The following is a 19,311-nucleotide window of genomic DNA, read 5'->3' as shown; positions in this document are numbered from 1 at the left end:
ACCCAGAACTCTCTTGTGCAGTCAAGGTCGAATGACAACACTCTTTTTGGGTGCAGGTAGTGGAGTCGCTACTCTTTTCTGGATGGACGAAGTACATAGGTGAGAACATATGGTGCAGGCCTTTGTAAGAACCTAACCACAACAGGTAACTTAAAAAGAGAAGGTTGGGCTGACAATCGCAAGACTGTCGAGATGGTGGACAGGTAACCCTTAACAATGCTCAAACTAGAAGGCCTGCTGGGCCCAAGATAATGCAAATGCACCATTGCACACTGTAGCCCTGCTGTTCTTGAAGAACTCTGGTGCTGAATGTACCTAGTCTCCAAAGAAGTGACAGCGATTAAAGGGCATGTCCATGAGGGAAGCCTAGAAATCCCCTGAAAAACCAGATGCTCTCAGCCAAGCATGGGCCGCAGCAGTGCCACTGACATTGAAATCACTCTACCCAGTGAGTCAATCGTAACAAGTCCACATCTGATGGAGAACTGTGCTGCATCTCTCCTATCTGCACCAGCCAGAAGGAGTATGGCCCACGCCTTTTCCGGGACCACAGGCAGCTCTTGCACAACCAAATCCCATAGTGCATGGAAATAACGATCCAATAGGCACACAGTGTTCACAGACCATTGTGCCAAGCTGGTGTAAGAAAACATTCTCTTACCCAGTGGGGGAAAAAGACAATTGTCTAACCAACGGTGTCCAAGCCTCTTGGATTTCCTATCTATTAGAGTAGTAGGGAACGCATAAGGGTGAATTTGGGATGAGAAGGCTTGAACCACCGATCTAGAGTGGGGTGCTGGGTAAGGAAACTCTGATCCACAGGAGCGGTGGCAATGGCAGCAGGAAATCGTCCTACTCACATAAGCTCCTGTGCAGCGCTTGGACCAAGACCCAAGTAAGATGTCTGTAAGGACTTCATTGAATGAAAGGTAGGGTTCTGAGAGGGTGACCTCTGGCTAAGGCCCCTCTGTCAAGATGTTAGTCTTGCCTGCCACTGAGGGTAGTTTAAGGCCCACGACCCTGCTGCCCTATGCACCACCACTGCAAAAGAGGCTTCCTCCTCTGTAGCCGCAGTAGGAGGGGAAACCAGCCCATTGTCAGCTGAGTTGTCCAACACACTGGCTTTACCCAGTTAATCATACCAGTTGTCCTCCTCAACTGGTCTTCTCCCTAAGGGTCCATAGACCCCTCCCAAACGTCCCCCTAACCAGGCCTATCGATCAAATACAGCACTGGCTCCATCCTGGGAAGGATGTCCTCAGTCGGCGCCGGATGCAGCCTCAGACAACAGCCATCCTGCTCCATGTTGGAGTCGGGAATGACGATGAGGATGGCTCAGACAGGGGCATTGGCACTGGAGTGGGCGCCTAGGAAGTTTTCAGTCTCGCCCGCAGCTCCACTCTGTATCCAGCAAGGGATCCTTAGGACCCGAATGGTGCTGAGGGTGAACCTGCCAGCGTGGTCTCAGTAGAGGCTCCTCCTGTGCCCATGGGGACCAAAGGCGCTAAAGAGGGTCTGGGCCATCCAAAGATGAAGCACTTGGCCTTATAAAATTCCTTCAGCTGGGAGGGGTTGCTTCGGCTCTGGGAAAATCAGGAAAATGCAAAGTGGGCCCAGGGTCAGCCCCCACTTGATGGGTCTGGAGTGCAGACGCTTCCTCATCTCGTCGGATGACTTTGACAGACGCAGGGAAGTCGAAGAGTGTTTGCAGTTCTTTGACTTCTTGTGCTTGTGGAACTTACCTGACTTCCATAATGACTGAGTACGACAAAGAACGTTGAGAAGAGCTCTGCGAACAGTCCTGGGACCTCCCACTCAAACAGAAACCTCCAACGTCGTGGAGTCGACCGACGTCGGATTGCGAAGAGCTTAAGGGATTGTGCCTTAAGCGTTTTTTGGGTGCATGGTGTCGCAGCCCTCCCATTCCTTGCGAGTCGTGTCCCAGCTCTAGGCTCCACAAACACGCCAAGTAGGGGTCTGTCACCAACATTTTCCTATGATGGGCACTACATGGTTTGAAACCAGCCAGTTTTTTGGGTGACATCCTCACACCAGAAGATGAAATCTCAAAAAGTCATCAAAAAGTTGAAAAACACCAGTCAAAAAAGTGATTGAGGGGTAGCTCAATCTAGATCAGCGCTACCTGGCACAGTAAGAAAATAATTGACTTAAACCAGTCGAGATGGTGCCTATAGAGGTATGGCACATGTCATATTTCCAGCGTGGACAACTTTGTCGCAGAGCCGAACGACACCACCTACCAGTGTGCAGGGTACTGCTTGCAAATCTTCTGGATCCAGAGTGATGCCTGGGGATATTCAAAGGTATGGCATTTACGGCTAGAAGTGTCTATCACATCATGATTTTTAAAGCCAAAGGAAATGAGCAACTCCAAGGGAAGGCCAAAGTAGATATTTAATAGCATGGGACTAAGTGATAAGCATGAGGAATGCTACAGGAAACTATGGCAGTAAAAGGCAGAAACAGCGGAAGAGATATCGACTATGTCTAGTCTCACAGAAAGAAACTGAGCCAGCCAAAGGACAGACTTACATATGCCAATGTAAAAAAAACAGAGTAGATTTGTATAGTGGGGAATTGCCTCAAAAGCAGTAGAAAGGTCTAACAGAACCAGGATCTAAGATGGTTCTTAGATAATTTGATATGGCTAAGACTGCAGTTTCCATGGTGTGGTGTGTGAGTCTCATCAAGTAGATTAACTGTGGCTCAAATTAAACAAAGATTTTTTTTTTTGTCCTCATGCACTTCAAACCTCAAGTTGTAGCTCCATACCACAACCTTCCTACCCTCTAAAATATGGAGATGGCCTAAACCAGAGGAACCAAATCTCACTCACTCAGCCTTCTCTAGGAACACCCAGCGTGGCTGGAGAGTGAAATCACAGGTGTTTTAATCATTGGACTTCATCTTCAACTTTCCCCCACTTCGATCCTCACCGGCCCTCCAAGATCTCTGAATTCCCCCCCCCCCCCCCCCCCACTCCAGTAGGGGGGCCCATAACTTCTCCTTTGTCTGCTTCTGCTCAGGCCCACCCGCCTTTATATCTATTTTTGCCATATAGAAGAGGGCATTAAGTCAATTCCTATATATAGAGGGTAAGGGGGGACTGACACCCATTTTAAGCAGATCTCCCTTCCTGCCAGAAGGATAAAACAACAAGTTCCTCTTTGCTCTGCTCCATCCTTCAGGAATTTGCGGTTGCCCAAAAATAATGCGGGAGAGACTTAACAAAATTAATTAAGCTAAAATTGCATAGATTAGTTATAGGGTGCATATGGGTATCCACAGCAGGTGAGTACTTGAGGACAGGGGTCAAAAGGAGGGCCAGATTTAATAGGATGTGAAAAGAGAACTGTGCGGCTTGGCCATCAGTCGAGAGGGAAGAACAGGTTGTTGAAACATAACAGGAAGTTAGAACATCTACCAAGTAAGCACAGAGGGAGACAAAAAAGCTAGTTTGAATTTTAAGAATTTTGTCTTGAAAAAAACACGGCTACGTTGTCACGTAGTTCCTGAGAAGGGGGTGATATTTTCACTGCATACATCAGGATTATGGAGAATTTTAACAATGGAATTCGTTCCTTAGTGGAATAACTAACTCCATCAATTCAGAGGTGTAGTTTTCAGATGGGTGGTACATATGAGATGCCAAAAGTGCTTAATGACAATATTGTAATGTGTTTGGGGGCCTGGCTCTTGGATTTCCTCCAAGCCTGTTCTAGGGCTTTGCAGTGGGAATTGGCAGTTTGAAGAACCACTGTGAACATTTTCCCTTCAAACTGATTGTGAAAGCTTTCCCGTTTACATCCTGGACAAGGCCATCTCCTTGCAACAACTGACGTTTGTAATTCATGAGTTGCAAACATGTCCAGGTCAGACCAGCCTATAGGACATCCTGGCAGCGCCTATAGGATTGGTCACACAGATCAGTGTATGGGCTGTTTTTCTGCTATTTGTAGTCCTGTTTTGTGGTCTGGTGGGCCAGGTTTTAATTTTGATTCCTCTGATCTTACAACAAACATTGCCTGCAGAAAGCACAAATGCATGCATTCTCCCCAGCCTTGCAAAACACTTACACAGATCAAAGTATCTTGCATTGTGATCCGGGTACAAGCAGGTTATACAAAGACCATGCTGGAATTCCTGTGTATCTTTCCTCTCACCACATTTATCACATCTCTTGAAAAGAGAATCCCTGGATGACTTCTCATTCACAGCTGGTGCGCTGAAAGTGCTTGATTGTATAAAAAATTATGTTCTATAACAATTTCCTTCAAAATAAACTGGAACAAATCTCCTGAGAGTTCTTTTAACACTGATATGGTGTGTAAAAGCTGTCACTAGGAACGTCAGACAAGGAATAAAGATGAGTGCTTAGTGCTTTGATTGGTTACAGTTCGGGTCATATAAGGTGGTTGATAGGTGTAGAGGTATACTGCTTTTTAATATAGGTTATCAAGAACTCCCTAACAGATGATGGGGAATGGAAATATTTTATAATGAAACATGAAGCTAGGAAAATACCAATGCAGCTCACTCAACGTGATGGCCGACTCTAACCTGTGCAGCAGAATTTTGTCAAAATGTAGCTGCTTGCGATCCAGTTCGAGCTCTGGTCGTACTCCTTGGCAGCTGATCCTGAAAATGGTGGGCTCAGGGTTCTCTTTAATGCAGCACACCACATTGTCCTCAATTATACCTGGAGTGGTTGGATACGCCCACAGAGACAGCTCCTGGAAAGTACAAGCAAAAAAAAAAAAAATTGCTCAAGAAACTATAGAAGCACGATTAGGCATGATCAGATCATATTTTAAAAAAATGATAAAAGCTAGTTGTGCCCACAAACCCTGTCTAATTGGATATTTACTGCAAGTACTACATTGCCTATAGTTTACAAGCCAATCTGTAACTAAAAAAGATGGAAGGAACAAACATACATTTCATAATTACTTTTAGAAGCCTATCCAGCACTGAAAAAGTTGTTCAAATATATATCTGTCTCAGCACCAATCATAACTCAAAGTATATATATTTTTTCGGGGTGGAGGATCTTAATCACACACGTAAAGCTTCAATGTCAGCTAAAAAGCACATTTCAAAGCAAGGAAACCAAACGTGATGTAGAAATGATGATGAGTCAGAAAAAAAATTGACCTAAACACCATAAAGTCAGCTGACAAAAATCTAAAGAAAGTCAAAGCTTTATGAGAAACAGAAAAGTACTAACAGCAAAATATCTGCTGTTTACCTTTAGTGGTGGTAAAAAGCAAAAGAAGGAACAAGAAGGAACTGGACGGCTCTGTGTACACTCTCACTGGAGCTTCAACATTAAACTATACAAGGTACACAGTTCTGAAATGAAGAGAGACAAGCCGTAGCCAATTTGCTTGGGGGGGTGGCGGTTTGGGGGAGGTGTCCGCAGGTCATCAGACATTTCAGAGAGTCAAAGGCAAATGCCCTCACTCACCAATTAGTGACATGCTTCATCATTGGGCAATGCTGCATGTCAGGCCAGCGTTGCAATGCTTGGCGGGCCCCAGAGGGGCTCTTTGCAGGAGATTTTTGGATCAAGAAAGCAATTAAAATTGACCCGTATTCTACACTACAGGATTCATGGTCAACATGTTTCTCTGCCTATTATTCCCTACAGATCTGTGGCGATTCTTCAGGACTTGAAAAAAAACCTAGTCCTCACTAAGAAGGAAAAAAGGGCTCAAGTAAAAAAATATATATGTCTGACTGACAAGCTGTCAGGAATTGTCCTAATGTCCGGAACGGACCCTTTGGGAATACATGGATGCTACTACTCCCTTGCAGCAACATATTGTGCAAAATGTTGATGCAAGGGAGTAGCAGTTTTTTTAATTTATTTTTGATTAAAGTCCTGATCTCTGGCAAAGATCCCCTCTGGGGCCAGTCACCCATTGCAGCACCGGCCTGGCGTGACCATTGGCCAATGATGAAGCATGTCACCAATTGGTGTGCAAGGGCATTTGTTTTTTGACACTCTGAGATGTGTGATGACCTGTGGACACATTCCTTGCATGAGAAAATGATTCAATACAGCAAGGCTATATACACACAAAGTGTCTATTCTGGTGGTGATTCTACTGTCTTGGTGCCCCCCCGCCCCCCCCACTAAGCTTATTTCCTGGAACCTTGCTGGTATTAAAAACAAGCTGGCATGCCCTGAGCAGGGTAGCTTTATGGATTGTTTCGATTTGTGCATGCTTCAGGAGACTTGGGCTGTTAAGCCATGTTTTAGGATTGGGTTTGCTAGTTTTGATCTACCTGCTCAGTTCTCAGGGAAGGGCAATCCATCAGGCGACCTTGTAATCTGGCTGACAACCACTTTGGCCTGCACTTCTAAAGTTATCGATGTTGGGTCTCCAGATGTGTTGTGTACTTTTGCAATTTCCTGATAGGTTTTCATTATATTTGTACAATGTCTATTGTAGGCATGAAGGTAACACAACTGGTCTTGCTGTTATTGATATTATTCATAAGCACCTCTCGTCCCTCCGGCTGATGTCTTTAGAGTTGTGGAAGGGAACTTTAATTGTAACTTCTAACCTCTCTGTATTGCTAGTGATGCACTTAGCGGAGAAGAAGATGAGGTCTGGTCAATTCCAGAGCTCACACTTCAACTGATTAAAAAGTGATCTACTGCAGTTCTGTAACTTAATAACTTTAGCCTCAATAATGGTCTAAGAGTGTGTAACAGGAGATCCCTGTCAGATAAACAGGGGAATGTTACCTTCAATCAGCTTGGTGGGGCTAGTCGCATTGACTATATCTTGATGGATGTAAGGCTGTGGTCACTAGTAATTGACATGGAGGTGGTACCTAGGCAGGATATTGACCACAATGCCTTGAACCTCTCCGTGTGCTCACTGGGTTACAATACTCCGTCACAATGATCTAGAACCCTTTGATAGGAGGCTTGCGCCACATAGCAACCAACGCAGGCTGAGATGGATTTTCATTGCCATTACCCAAACTATTCAGGCAACACTGTACGAGGCCTTTGCTACAGTTCTGGAAGCAGTTTTGGCTCTAGGAGGGAGTTTGCTTGTTGCATCATCATTGGAAGATCTCAATGATATTCACAATTCCCTGTTCTGCTCCATTAAGAATCTATTTTGGTACAAGCTAGGACTCTTCCAAAACGGGCTCCTGTGGCCAAATGGTTCACAAAGGCATGTCAGTTAGATAGGCGGGCCTTGATGGCTACTATTAAGGGAGGGACTAGCGCTGCAATACAGGAAACTGGAGTTTCCCACAAAGATGTACTGGGCAGGGCCAAACAAGATTATAAGATCACTAGGTGGGAAGCATTTTTGGTGTTGTTTAGGGGGAGAGACCATTGCTCCTTTTAGCAAATTGTGACCAACAAGGGTTCAACCCCTGCAGGCCCACTGTGTAGTAATATAAACAGCTTGGGGTGAACATTTTTCACATCTGTATACGCAAGAAGTGGGGATGAGTAAACTAGTATTGTTACCAACCACTTGCTCTATACTAGCCAGTAGGGATTTGAGGATGTGACCTTGGCTACGCATGTTGGAGGCTTGGGTTCCCTTGGGGACTGGGCAAATGAGTGTCTTTCCTATAGTGTCCTGTCTATAGTTGCCTCTTCTCACCAGCCTTACAGTGCTCCCAGCCGCATTACTGCAAGTGAAGCTGCCACTGCAATTGACTGGATCACACCAGGGAAAACACCAGGGCTTGAGAAGGTGCTTGGGGAACTCGTTTAAAGCCGGATAGGTGATTTGGTGTCCTTATTTTGCTCCCCTCTTAAATAATATCATGAATGGGTTTCGCCATGCTGTGGACTTGAGCAGAGGCTGAAATCATGCCAATCTATGAGAAGGGCCTTAAGTCTGTCCCGTCGAACTATCGCCCAATTAAACTTATTGACAGATCGCAGAAGCTTTTTAGTTGCATCTTGATGAGCTGACTCCAAGTCTGAATTGAGGATGTAGGAGTGCTGACCCCTCTCTAAACAGGATTTAGGGCTGGGTCAAGCACTATTGACCAAGTGCTACAATTGCAACTCATTTACTGGAAGTATGTCAACGCTAAGGGTTGGGCGCCTGTATGTTATTTTTGTTGACCAATGGTCAGCCTTTGATTTAATTCCCAGTGAGGGTCTGTGGGCAGTCGAAACACAATTGGGGGTTCTGAAATATTTGCTTGATGTGTTCAGGAGGCGGCTTCATTTAGGCAACTATGCGCAGGTCAGATATGGGCCTGCTGGGGAGCTGATAGACAACATCCCAGAGTCCCAGGGGTTAGACAGGGATGTGTCTTGGCTCGTACCCCATTTCTGCTACATATCAATGACCTGATAGCTAACTTAGAGCTGTGTAACCATGATGCCCCACGTCTGGCTAATAGGAAGGTCCTGGCACTCCAGTTTGCGGATAACACCTTAGTGGTCTTGAAATCCCCAATTGGCACCCAAAATCTGTTGGACCATTTTGGTGCTTCTGCATGTAGAGAGGGTTGGAGATCAACTTCAACAAAACCAAATACATGGCTCTGAATCCCTGTCAGACAGCAAGATCTCACCCAAAGCTTAACGGTTCCCCACTAGAAAGGGTTCGCACGTTCGAGTACCTGGGGCTTACCCTCAGCGAGCACTTTGGATGGTCACCCCAGATCCAAAAGTGTAAACTTAGATTGGAACACTGTATTGATGGTATCCTGAGAGCTTTGAAGGGATCTAGTTTACGTGCAATAACTCCTGCATTGCAAATTTACTACCTGCAAGCTCTGGGGAGGGTGGGGGTGGCCCATGTATGGTGGGGAACTTTGGGGCACGACAATATCAATGATATGGAAGTGATGAAAGAAAAAAGGTTTTCTTTGACTCCTTAACAACCTTCCTGTCGGCCGCCCATTAGTGCCACTTAGATCAGACTGCGGCACTTGTCCTTTGGTCCCCAGAGTCAGATTTAGGCATGTATTGTACTGGAGGTGGATTTGGTGTTCGCTAGATTTGTTTCCCTTTCTGATGCGCTTAGAAGAGATTTTAAACTCCATAGGGCCACAAAGATCCCACGGTTGTGGTTCATCAGGTGCTGCCTCAAAGAGATTGGGTGCGGAATAAGGGGGAACATCCAGGAATGTCAGATAGGATTTCCAACTCCATGCTCAAGGAGTTGTATTGGAAGCATGTTGGTGGCAAATCACAGCGGTCTGGGGGGTAGGCACCTTGGCCTTGCGCTTGAATTTAATAGTACCTATTACCTGGAAGAGTATATGGATGCAACTGAGCCCCCAGCTGCCAGATCCCTTTATTTTACATTCCGTGTTGGGACCTTCCCACTCCGATCTCTCACTGTCAAGTGGCAATGTCCCCTTGCATATGCCGAACATGACTTATGCTGTCCCTTCTGCCCTGCGGCCAGGGAAACTGTAGACCACGTCCTGTATTTTTGCCCGCAATATAATGCATGCAGGAGGAAGTGGATTTTGCCATTGTGCCGCAATCTGGGTATCAGCAACTATAAAATTGCAACTAGGATATTTGAGGCAGACACTGCTCAATCACTAGTATGAGCTGTTTCCCGCTTTCTTATGTGGAAACATAGACAGGAAATGGTTGCCCCGGTCTATGCTTAGCACCTAGTCCCCAAGGCTCATGTGAGCTTTGTTGTACTTTGCTGTTTCTATGATCTCACAAACCTTATGCTGCTTTTATGAGGGGACTATTGGCTCGTGCTATAGTATAGAAGTATGTCTCAGAGCTCTATATTTTAACTTGCATGGTGCCTCCCTCATATGCTTCCTGGCTCTATACCTTTGTGACTTCCTAACTTCTTGTCATAATTTTACAGTTTGAATGATTGTATGACTTTATATATTGTTTTATCTGATTTTAGGGCAAAAGCCGAACTAAAGTCTAATTGAAGGAAATTAAAGTATATACACAAAATAACAAACATTTTTCTAAATGATTTCAGCATGGCTGTCAATTAAGGTAAAACATAAAAACACTTTCAAAATCTTAATCAATTATGTGAGACAAAATAAAAGAAAGAGAAAACAACTCCTTTTTTCCTTGATGAAATGCCCATGGAAAAGAGCAAGGAATGAAAAGAGAAGGTGGAAATGTTACTTACATGTATTCATACTTCTGCAATATAGGATGTCTTCTCAAGTTATTGACATAAAATATTCCTGCCTGGGTGAAGGCAAACTGGCAAACATCTTTTACAAAACATAGCCCATGTCTTGAATTGGAGGCAATAGCTGCCCTTTTCCAAAAGGCAAGCCAAACTTCCCTAGATTAACTGTTTCTCTCTACTAACCATATTTGAACATCACATAAGACAACATTGCAGCACCAACAGTAACCTGTGCTGTAAGCAAGAAAACTGACACTGAAACCCCCATATGAGAGAAGGAAAACATCATGGAAAAGGGGCCTGTTAAGTTAAAAGTGCACAAGACCAAAAGCAGGCTAAGCTCATTAAAAAAGCTAGAAGGTTCAATCTCAAAGCATGCACCATCCAGGCAGACGCCTCACGTGCTAAGTTCTTTTTAAAGGAGATATGTAAAGAAAATTAATAACAGTTATTATCTGCCATACAAAAATGACAAACTGGGAAGGACAGGGTGTTGTCTATAACTTCAGTGAAGATACCTATGATACAAAACTAAGACTATAAGTAACTAACAGGTCCTCCTGCATCGTCAGAGCTGCACGGATAGTCATGTACATAGAACAGAATACCAAGCTTGTCCTAAAAACTTGCGGTTGTCAATCAAAAGCAGAAAACACAGTTAATAAATTACAAGGACAAACAGAACTTTACTCGAAAATGAATCTTTAGAATAGCATGGCCAATTAGTGTCAGCTCTAGAATCATCATCCAAACAGTAACGTTTAGTGAATGTGTGGATAGATTCCACGTGACTGCCTTGCCGTCCTTTGCCACTGAAATATTCCTTACTCAAGCTTTAGTAGATACTTTTCTGTGTCAAATGACTTCCAGTTGAAAAATAAGAGGCTTGTTGCCAATTGTATAACATAGAGTAATATATAAGACTCTACATCTGTAAAGGGACTATTTGGAAGAAGCCATAACCGTGGGGATAATTAAAGAATTGTTTAGCTTACATAAGACCCAAGTGCTGTTCAAGCGAAACCTAAAGATTTTTTAAACATCAAGCGAAGGGAGAAACATCTTTATCAGGGAGGGTTGGCGAGGGGGAATCATTAGGTTAATGTTAGATTGTACGTTTGAAAGAAAAGAAAGACATTTTTAGGACAACACATCTGTGATGAAAAAGTAGATAGGGTTCTACTGCAGATAGGGCTTGAATCTTGTGTAGTACTCTGTGGGATGATGTAATGGGCACTGGGAAGGCTGCCGTGCAAGTAAGATGCTGCAATGACACTTTATATATCGGCGCCTCATTGTAGAAACAACAAGACGGAGCTCTCAGGGGTAAAAATAATGCTGTCTGGGAGGAAATATTTTTTCAGAATGAGTCTCATGCGGAGTCTACAAAAGGGAGCAAGGCCTATGCATGATGTAAATAAACCCAGGAAGGATTTGTACTGCCTTACAGTTTTCAACTGTTTTGTAGAGACGTACATTGCTAAGCTCTGCACCTTTTTCACCTTTTCTAGTGATCAAAAGGTTTTTCCTAGTTGCCTACTGAGTAATGCACCCAGGAATTGATCTCTGTAGGGGTGTCCAATGAAGATTTTTCTCTGTATAATGTGAGACACAATTTGCCAACAGTGATGCAAGCCACTGTAAATTTTTTTGTCTCTTTCCTCAATGGAGCCTTGACAAGCCGGTTGTTGAGGTATGGAAACACTTGATGACATTCTCACCTGAGGAAGGCAGCTAAGAGCAAGGCACTTCATAATGATTTGAGGGGTTTATTGAAGCCCAAAAAGGAAGGGTGTTGAATTGATAATGCTTTCCCGCCACCAGGAATCACAGCTATTTTCTGTGTCATTGATGAAGGGATATGTAGAACTATGCATCCTGAAGATCCAGGGAGGTCATGAAATCTGCTCCCTGCAGCATCAGAAGGACTTCCTGTAGGGCAACCATCCAGAAAGACTGTTTCTACAGGAATTTGTTTAGTTATCTGAAATCTAGAATTGGTCTCCAGTGACCCATTTTCTTTTAGATCAGAAAAGAACTTGAGAGTAAAACCCCCTGGTTTCGGTCTGATTTGAAGACAACCTCTATCGCTCTTTTCCTGCTGAAACTCCTGTAGATGTAAATTATATTCCTTCTTGGGTGAATTCATGGTGGATCTCTAGATACATTTCAATAGACGACCTATAAGAACAGTTTTCCTTGCCAATTTATCTGATGTTATAGCCTCCCAAGTGTGAGAAAACAGACACATTCTCCCCCTACAATTGTAGTGAGAAAGATGGGAAGGGGGGTAGCAGAGAGTCAAGTTCTTTTCTGGTTGTCATTTGTGCAAGACTGGGGAGCGCTTCTATTTCTCCCTGATGATCTCCCATAGGACCGCCTCTGACTCTGGTTGGAGGAGTAATCTTGATCTGTCTTTGAGGATAATATGACCGTTGATTTCCATACTGGTTCAATACTCCTCTAAAGCTTTGTGATCTTTGACAGGCATTAAAATTAGAATATCCGAATCTGCAATACTGTAAGAGACCCAAAGCCTTGGAAGTCTCTGTATATATGTTTTCAGACCATGACGCTCCTAATTCACATCCTTGCTGAAAAGCATAAGGCCGTTGAAGGGCATGTCCAAAATCGCTGAATACATGTCAGGACAAAAGGCTGTGCACTTCAACTAATCTTGCCTTCTTAACATTCCTGCACATTGGTGAAATCATACATTCGAGACATTCACTGCTGCAAAAATGAAAGAAGAAATTAGTTCTCCCTCCGTAAGGATAGCTTTGCTGTCGTTCTCTCTGTGAGAAGATCAAACAATAGTACAATATCATGCCACATCTTGCAATCTTAACACCCTAATATTGTCAAAACGTTGGCAGACTTGATGGAGGTTGCTGTCATAGATGAAATTCTTTTGTCTAAGTTGTCTATGCGCCTACTATCCCTAAGTGGCAGACCGGAGGAAGGTCTAAGTGGCGTTTTATACCTTCTTTGAGCCACAGAGGAGATTACTGAATCTGGTTTAGTATGCCGGTAAGACAAGCAGGAGCTGTTTCCAGAGCTTTACATTTCTTCTCCAGGTCAGGCACCATCGCCTGAATTGTAGCCAGATTCTTCATTGGGTTAAGATCTTCTGACCAAATAAAATCCAAGACTGGAACAGTTCTTATAAGTTTCTGAGATTGCTCTTTGAACTTGTGAAGAAAACATTGTTGCTATACAGGCTTCATTGGAAGATTAAACGTCTTTGCAGCTCTTTCCAACAGAGAATAGAATTTGGAAACATACATCTGATTTTGAGGGACAGGTGTGTCATCCCTTTCTCTAGGGGTCATACTATCATCTTGACCTTTGTCATCTGGGTGAAGTTCACCTTCTTCCTCATCTACATCGGTATAGATAGAATGACTGTATTCAATGTCACCTATATATCAGGCGCTAGTGGAACCTTTGGTCTTTAAACCACTCTGGCTAATGCCCTTGGAGGTGGTGGTTGGGGGGGATGGGAGCTGTTGTGGAGGAAGATTAGCTGAAACAGCAGTAGCTTGAAAAGTTTCCACTATTTGTTGTAATGTAGTCAGAAAAGCCATAGGCACTTGAAAAACTTCAGAGGGGGTCTGTGTCTTTTGGAGGAATACCACACCTTGAAGCATGATTAACACTATTGTGGTAGTAATCAAGGTCTGAATAAAAGTCATTTTCCTCCATGTTATCTCCAAAATCTAGGATATATTTCACATTCAATTCTTTTGGACTCTATACAGTCTGCAAACTTGCCTTTTCTCCATGATCAGATTGCAAACTTTGCTATGGTGGTACTGCTAATAACATTAATGGTGAAAGCAGAGGCGTGAGAACTGCATATGTTGGTACGGATGTTAATGGAATGGTAATTGACGGCACTGCGTCATCAGCTTTGCAGTCGATATCGCTGATTCCTTCGCTGACGGTTCCAGTGTCAACAGAATCAGCATCATCAGAATCAGTGCTGATGGGATCAACAGTATTGTCACCGTCAATACGGAAAGTCTCGCCACCAACAGTCTCATTTACGTCGATGAGGACTGAGATTCTGTAGAGTTTTTTTCTATTTTGGAGATTGATCCTCAGCAGGATCTGATGATCCCTTAGATGCATGTCTTCCGTGTTTAGAGTCAGAAGGTGTGGTTGTAAGTGCTGTTCCAAACAGATCCAACTCAGGAAAATGAATAAGCCTCCTTTTGTGTGCTGTCCTTATGGAAGTGCTTTGAGGAGGACTTTTCACTGAATCTTCCCCTGAAGAGGAAGCACAGTATCTTCTTTAGAAAGCAGAATATTCTCCTTTGCCATCAGATACAAATCAAGCCTCCTTTCTCGGTCCTTAAAAAGTTTTAAATTAAAAAAATTGTACAAATGTCACTCTTAGATACCTTATACTTAGGAGTAATGCAAGAAATACACTGTAAATGTGGATCTTCAGGGTAAATCCTTTTAAAACTGCAGGATGAACAAACTTTGAAGAGATTTATTGACCATGTTGGCCGTGGTGAACGCTGATGACAGATGACTGTCCAGAAAAAAGATCTCCCTGGCCCAGAAATGTAAACAATTTCCCTAAAAACAACTCAGTGTACTTCAGCAATGAAGCTAGGGCTGGATCAAATCCAAGGCAGATCAAGAAATTCACAAATTTAAGATTTCAATGAGATGTCAGAGCAGAGCTCTGTCAGGAAACTCCCTTGTGCACATGTGGATGGAGATCTGCGGTGGCCTCCAGGGGGAGTTGGAGAGCATAGACTTCCATCTCTTTGGCTGAAATTTGGGTTCTTTTAAATGAGGTGGATATGTTACTAAATGTACTATGTTGTTTCAGGCCTTTGGCCCTTTTTATGCTGTATATTGTATGCTGTATACTTTGCACTGTATACTGCTGTTAATGTTCCAAGGATTTCCAGCCTAACAATGGAGAATGATTCAAGCATGTGAATATATAAAAGATCCAATATTGGAGAACTTTCATGATTCCTTGCTACTAGGATATGCAAGTAGGCATCTTATATGTCAACAGCATACAACCGATCTCCTTTCATGAGCGGGGGTAATCCTGGTGCAGAGACAGCATCCTGAATTTCTGCTATTTGATCCATTTGCTGGCTCTTCTGTTGTCTAAGATAGTCTGAACTCTTATTTGGGTACTAAAAATATCTTGAAAAGATTAGATTTATTTTTAGACAAAAGAATAGGGTCTATTGCACACTTTAGTAGTAGTGATGTTGCTTCCATCTACAGTGCTTTGTTCCTCATCATCCAAAGAGCCCTGATCCTGTAAACAGCTTGTTATATGATATACATCTTAGAAAAATACTGTGATAAAATACAGTAATAGCTACGTCCACAGGATTTATGGCAACACTTAAGCCTTCATTGAACATCAGTAGTACCTGCACTACTTGCATAAATTCTGCTTCCTCTAGGGAGTTCTTCTGCAGAGGTGTTCAAAGATTCCCACAGCGTTCCATCATAGCACCCTAGAAGGGCTGTGGCACTAGCAGCTCTAAAAGCTGTTGCTGAGGATCCCAATTTATTTTGTCAGCTATGTGTATGTGCTTGCTATCCCTGTCAAGAGGGCTGACGCCTAAGGAGCAGACACATTTCTGCCTGTCTGCAGAGACTATGACTGAATCCATAATGGGTTCCTAGTGTAAATACACCAGAGATTGCTTGAAAGGCCTTTCTTTAGGATACTCTGGGTTGCCATTTTTGCTATGGCTGGGGTGAGGAATTCTTTATATGTAAGTTCAACAAAGCTGAGTACCAACAAAAGCAAAGGTCTTGAAACAGCATCTCCATAATAACTAAGACTGATAATTGAGGGACCTTCACTTAAGTGTTAGTCTTTTCTGTCCTTGCTTGGGGGCTGTATAAGAGGCATTTTCTCTAGCCGGCCCTTCGGTATTTAATTCTGCCTATCCTTACCATGATAGCTTCCAATTTCCTTCAAAGACTAATCTCTTCATGGTCCTTTAAGGATTTTTTGCTGTGTTCTGTTACCAGTGCACCCATTAACCAAATTTAAGGACGGCAAGCAAAACACTGAGACAGTAATTGGCAAGAGGAATCCTCCTGGTTCTCACAGGAGGCATACTTTACAAAACGTGAAGACCTACTCTGGAAAATCTCCTCAGAGATGGAAAAAACATAAGGAGGAAAAAACTTCAAAGCTTGTAAGATGCTGAATGTAGCATCAACAATGTAATTTTAAGCTGAAAAAAGGGTTTAGAACCACTGAAGTGTTTTGAGGTTCTCTCAGCACAAGCCAGAAAAAAAGAAGCGAGCCTGTGAGGGAACTGCCAGCGCAAAGCACGTGGGGAGAAGGAAACCTGCTGAGTTGTTAAAGGAGCAGTGCCTGTTTCTCTGTCTTGTGTGCTTGTTAACCAACCTAACAGACCCCTTTTCTTTCATGTTTTCTCTTGCTCTCTCACACAGGGGATTTCAGCATCAGTTGTCCTGCTTAAACCACAGGTTAACCTTGATGTTTCAATGTTTTAGTGTTTCCTTAGGTAATCTCCAGATACGGTTAAGAGAGAACTATGTGAAAAAATGGTCTATTTATGGAGGTTGGACCTATATTTTGCAAAACTGCAACTCACCTCTAATTCAAAACATGGATATATTTTGTTTTCTACAAGAAAAGTTCTTGGGTCCCTGAATGCAGAAGGGATTTCTTCAATCCTACAATGAAGTATGTTAAGATCCCCACAAAGGTTGCTTTCTTTCAACACAAAACCATTTGCTTACCTTGGATACCAACTTGTCCAATGGCCCCTTGCAAATCTAAGTCAACTACTGGAATAATGTAAATCAATAATTACCCGTTTTTCATCAGGTTTGAGGGTCATAGTAGGTGGGTCCATTATGAAAGTAGCTGCTTTGGTGTCATGTTGAAAGCAGAAGAAGATCTCAGCATTCATGGGGGACACATTCAAGATGGTGATCTTTTCCATGTTTTCAGGAAAGCGACCTGTCTTGTACCTAAGGAAGAGAGATCAAATAAGAGAAAGGTCAGTGAAACTATGAACCTGACCTTCCTTGTCACATACCCAGAGATTCAAACTACCTCCTAAAATGGAATAAGCAAGCCATTAAAGGGTAGCAAACTAATATTGATCCTGACTATCTCACTGTAAACCACATACAATGCCTTTATGTTAGTAGTTTTGTGTGGTTGCCCCAACTAAGGAAGAGAAACATTTTAACAAAACAGAAAGATGAAAGGTGATGAGTCTTTATTTTAAGTAGAATAAAACTCCAAAGTGGTCCCAGGAAGTACTAATCAATTAGAATGAAGGACACAAGTAAGGGGACAGGGCCATTAACACAGCATTACAAGTGCTGGGGTGGGGGAAATAAATACAAAAACTGTTTATTGAGCAAAAACTAAATAGTTGGATAATTGGCAGGTAAGCTGCTTTTTTAAACTCAGTCAGAAGTGAAGTCTGGTTTCTGCGTCCTTGAAATGTAGATAATATCCTTGGACTTGAGAGTTAATGAAAAGGCTCAAAACTAAGTGTAGGAGTCTACTACATCAAATCACTTGCTAGGTAGTATGCATGTAGAAACAATCATTCAGTGCTCTGACTGTCATACATTACATGCAGATTATATATAGATGTATCATTTTAATACAGTCTAATGAAAAGGGAGCAAAGGTACAATACTAATACAGAAAGTGCCATTAATTATGACATTTGTGGAGATTACAGCTCTCAGAAGAACTAAGTTTGAGGTTTATTTTGAACATTTCCATCTTGTCAACTCACTGCAGCCACCAAACAGCATCAAACCAGTTTGAAAACGGATTAAGTTGGCACAATCTTTTCTAGAGAGCAAGGGTTGTCTCCATTTCCAAAGGACGGAGAGTAGATTATCCAGGAAGGCAAAGGGTCTGCTTCGAGGGCACATTGTTCCAAAGTTCTCAGAAAGAAAATGATACAATTTGTCCTTGAGATACTATATATAGAGAGAGAGAGCGAGATCGTGTCTAGTGGTGATCCATCTGTTATGTATGTTGACAACGTTGTTTAGACAGCAGCAGTTGGGTTTTTGGGAACACTTGGCTAGATTACATTTCTAATTGTCTTAAAAACAAAAATACAGTAAATCCCTTTTGCAAATAAAAGGACCTGCACTGTTTATTTAAATTCTTGACAGAACAACAGGTCTTGAAGAATGGCAATGCTGATTGAGGTTGACACACCATCTTCTTTGACATGTGAATATGCATCCTGGATACGCAGGCCATAGTACTTAAACATAGGCTTACAAATTATATGCTAAAGAGATTTAAATGGGCCACTTCAAACTATTGTGAGTGGTTTGAGTTGAGTGGACCATTTGGAATATAATCAACCTATTTTTCAATATATGTAGTCGAATGTAAGGGATGCATAGATCACAGAACCCCTGGCATATTTTAGTGAAGCTTGGATGGTTTTGCTTTCTCATTACATTTTTCTGCTCTGTTGTGATGTTGGGTTAAACAAAAATACTACAAACACAGCGTCTGACTTTTCCCTGTCTTTCAGTATTTTTCCTCTTGTTTTTTTGTCCTATAAACTGATGCACAGTATCTTCATCCAACACATCTACCCTGTGGCTTTGCTAATCCATCACCATCCTTTCTGTACAAAATATACTTTCATGTTGTGCTTCACTCTTCACCTCCAGTTGTGTTTCATGTAAATTACTTTCAGAAATAAAATGTCTGAAGTATGCCCTTCTAATATTTTTCTTTCTCCATTTTATGCATATATAATTTCTAAAGCATCTGTCATAAGACATGCTGTTCTTATATCATTCACCTTTATGGTGACAGTGGTGTCATTCAGTAGTAGTTAGGATGGGAACTGCTAGCTACATCTTGCTACTTGAAACTCCTGTCTACAGCTCTGTAACTCAATTCAACTAATCAGACCACTGATATGTTTAATAATAAGCAATGTCTTTAAAGTTTACCTGTTTTAGTAGTCAGGTGTTTTAAACTGTTATCATTCAATGGTTATTCATATGTTTTCAAAAAATGACTGTTAAAAAAATTACGTACAATTGTCAGTCTACGGAGCCAATGACTATATGGTACACTTGTGATGTCTTCAAGGTCAGAGGGCATCCAATTATA

General features: G+C 42.5%; 1 protein-coding gene across 2 annotated transcripts in view; it reads right to left on the bottom strand.

The window, feature by feature from the left end:
* The window catches only part of HYDIN (HYDIN axonemal central pair apparatus protein), a 2,122,366-nt gene that overhangs the window by 554,928 nt on the left and 1,548,127 nt on the right, over positions 1 to 19,311 (bottom strand). For both annotated transcript variants that reach the window (XM_069217473.1, XM_069217472.1), the window contains 2 exons: positions 17,006 to 17,165; positions 4,582 to 4,754 (listed from right to left, as the gene is read on the bottom strand). In XM_069217473.1, the coding sequence (XP_069073574.1) occupies positions 4,582 to 4,754; positions 17,006 to 17,165 (333 nt within the window). The remainder of the gene's footprint in view (positions 1 to 4,581; positions 4,755 to 17,005; positions 17,166 to 19,311) is intronic.

Source organism: Pleurodeles waltl, chromosome 12, assembly GCF_031143425.1.
Source record: "Pleurodeles waltl isolate 20211129_DDA chromosome 12, aPleWal1.hap1.20221129, whole genome shotgun sequence".
NCBI lineage: Eukaryota > Metazoa > Chordata > Amphibia > Caudata > Salamandridae > Pleurodeles > Pleurodeles waltl.
Note: the sequence above shows the minus strand (reverse complement) of the source record. Positions and strands in the feature narration are given on the sequence as shown.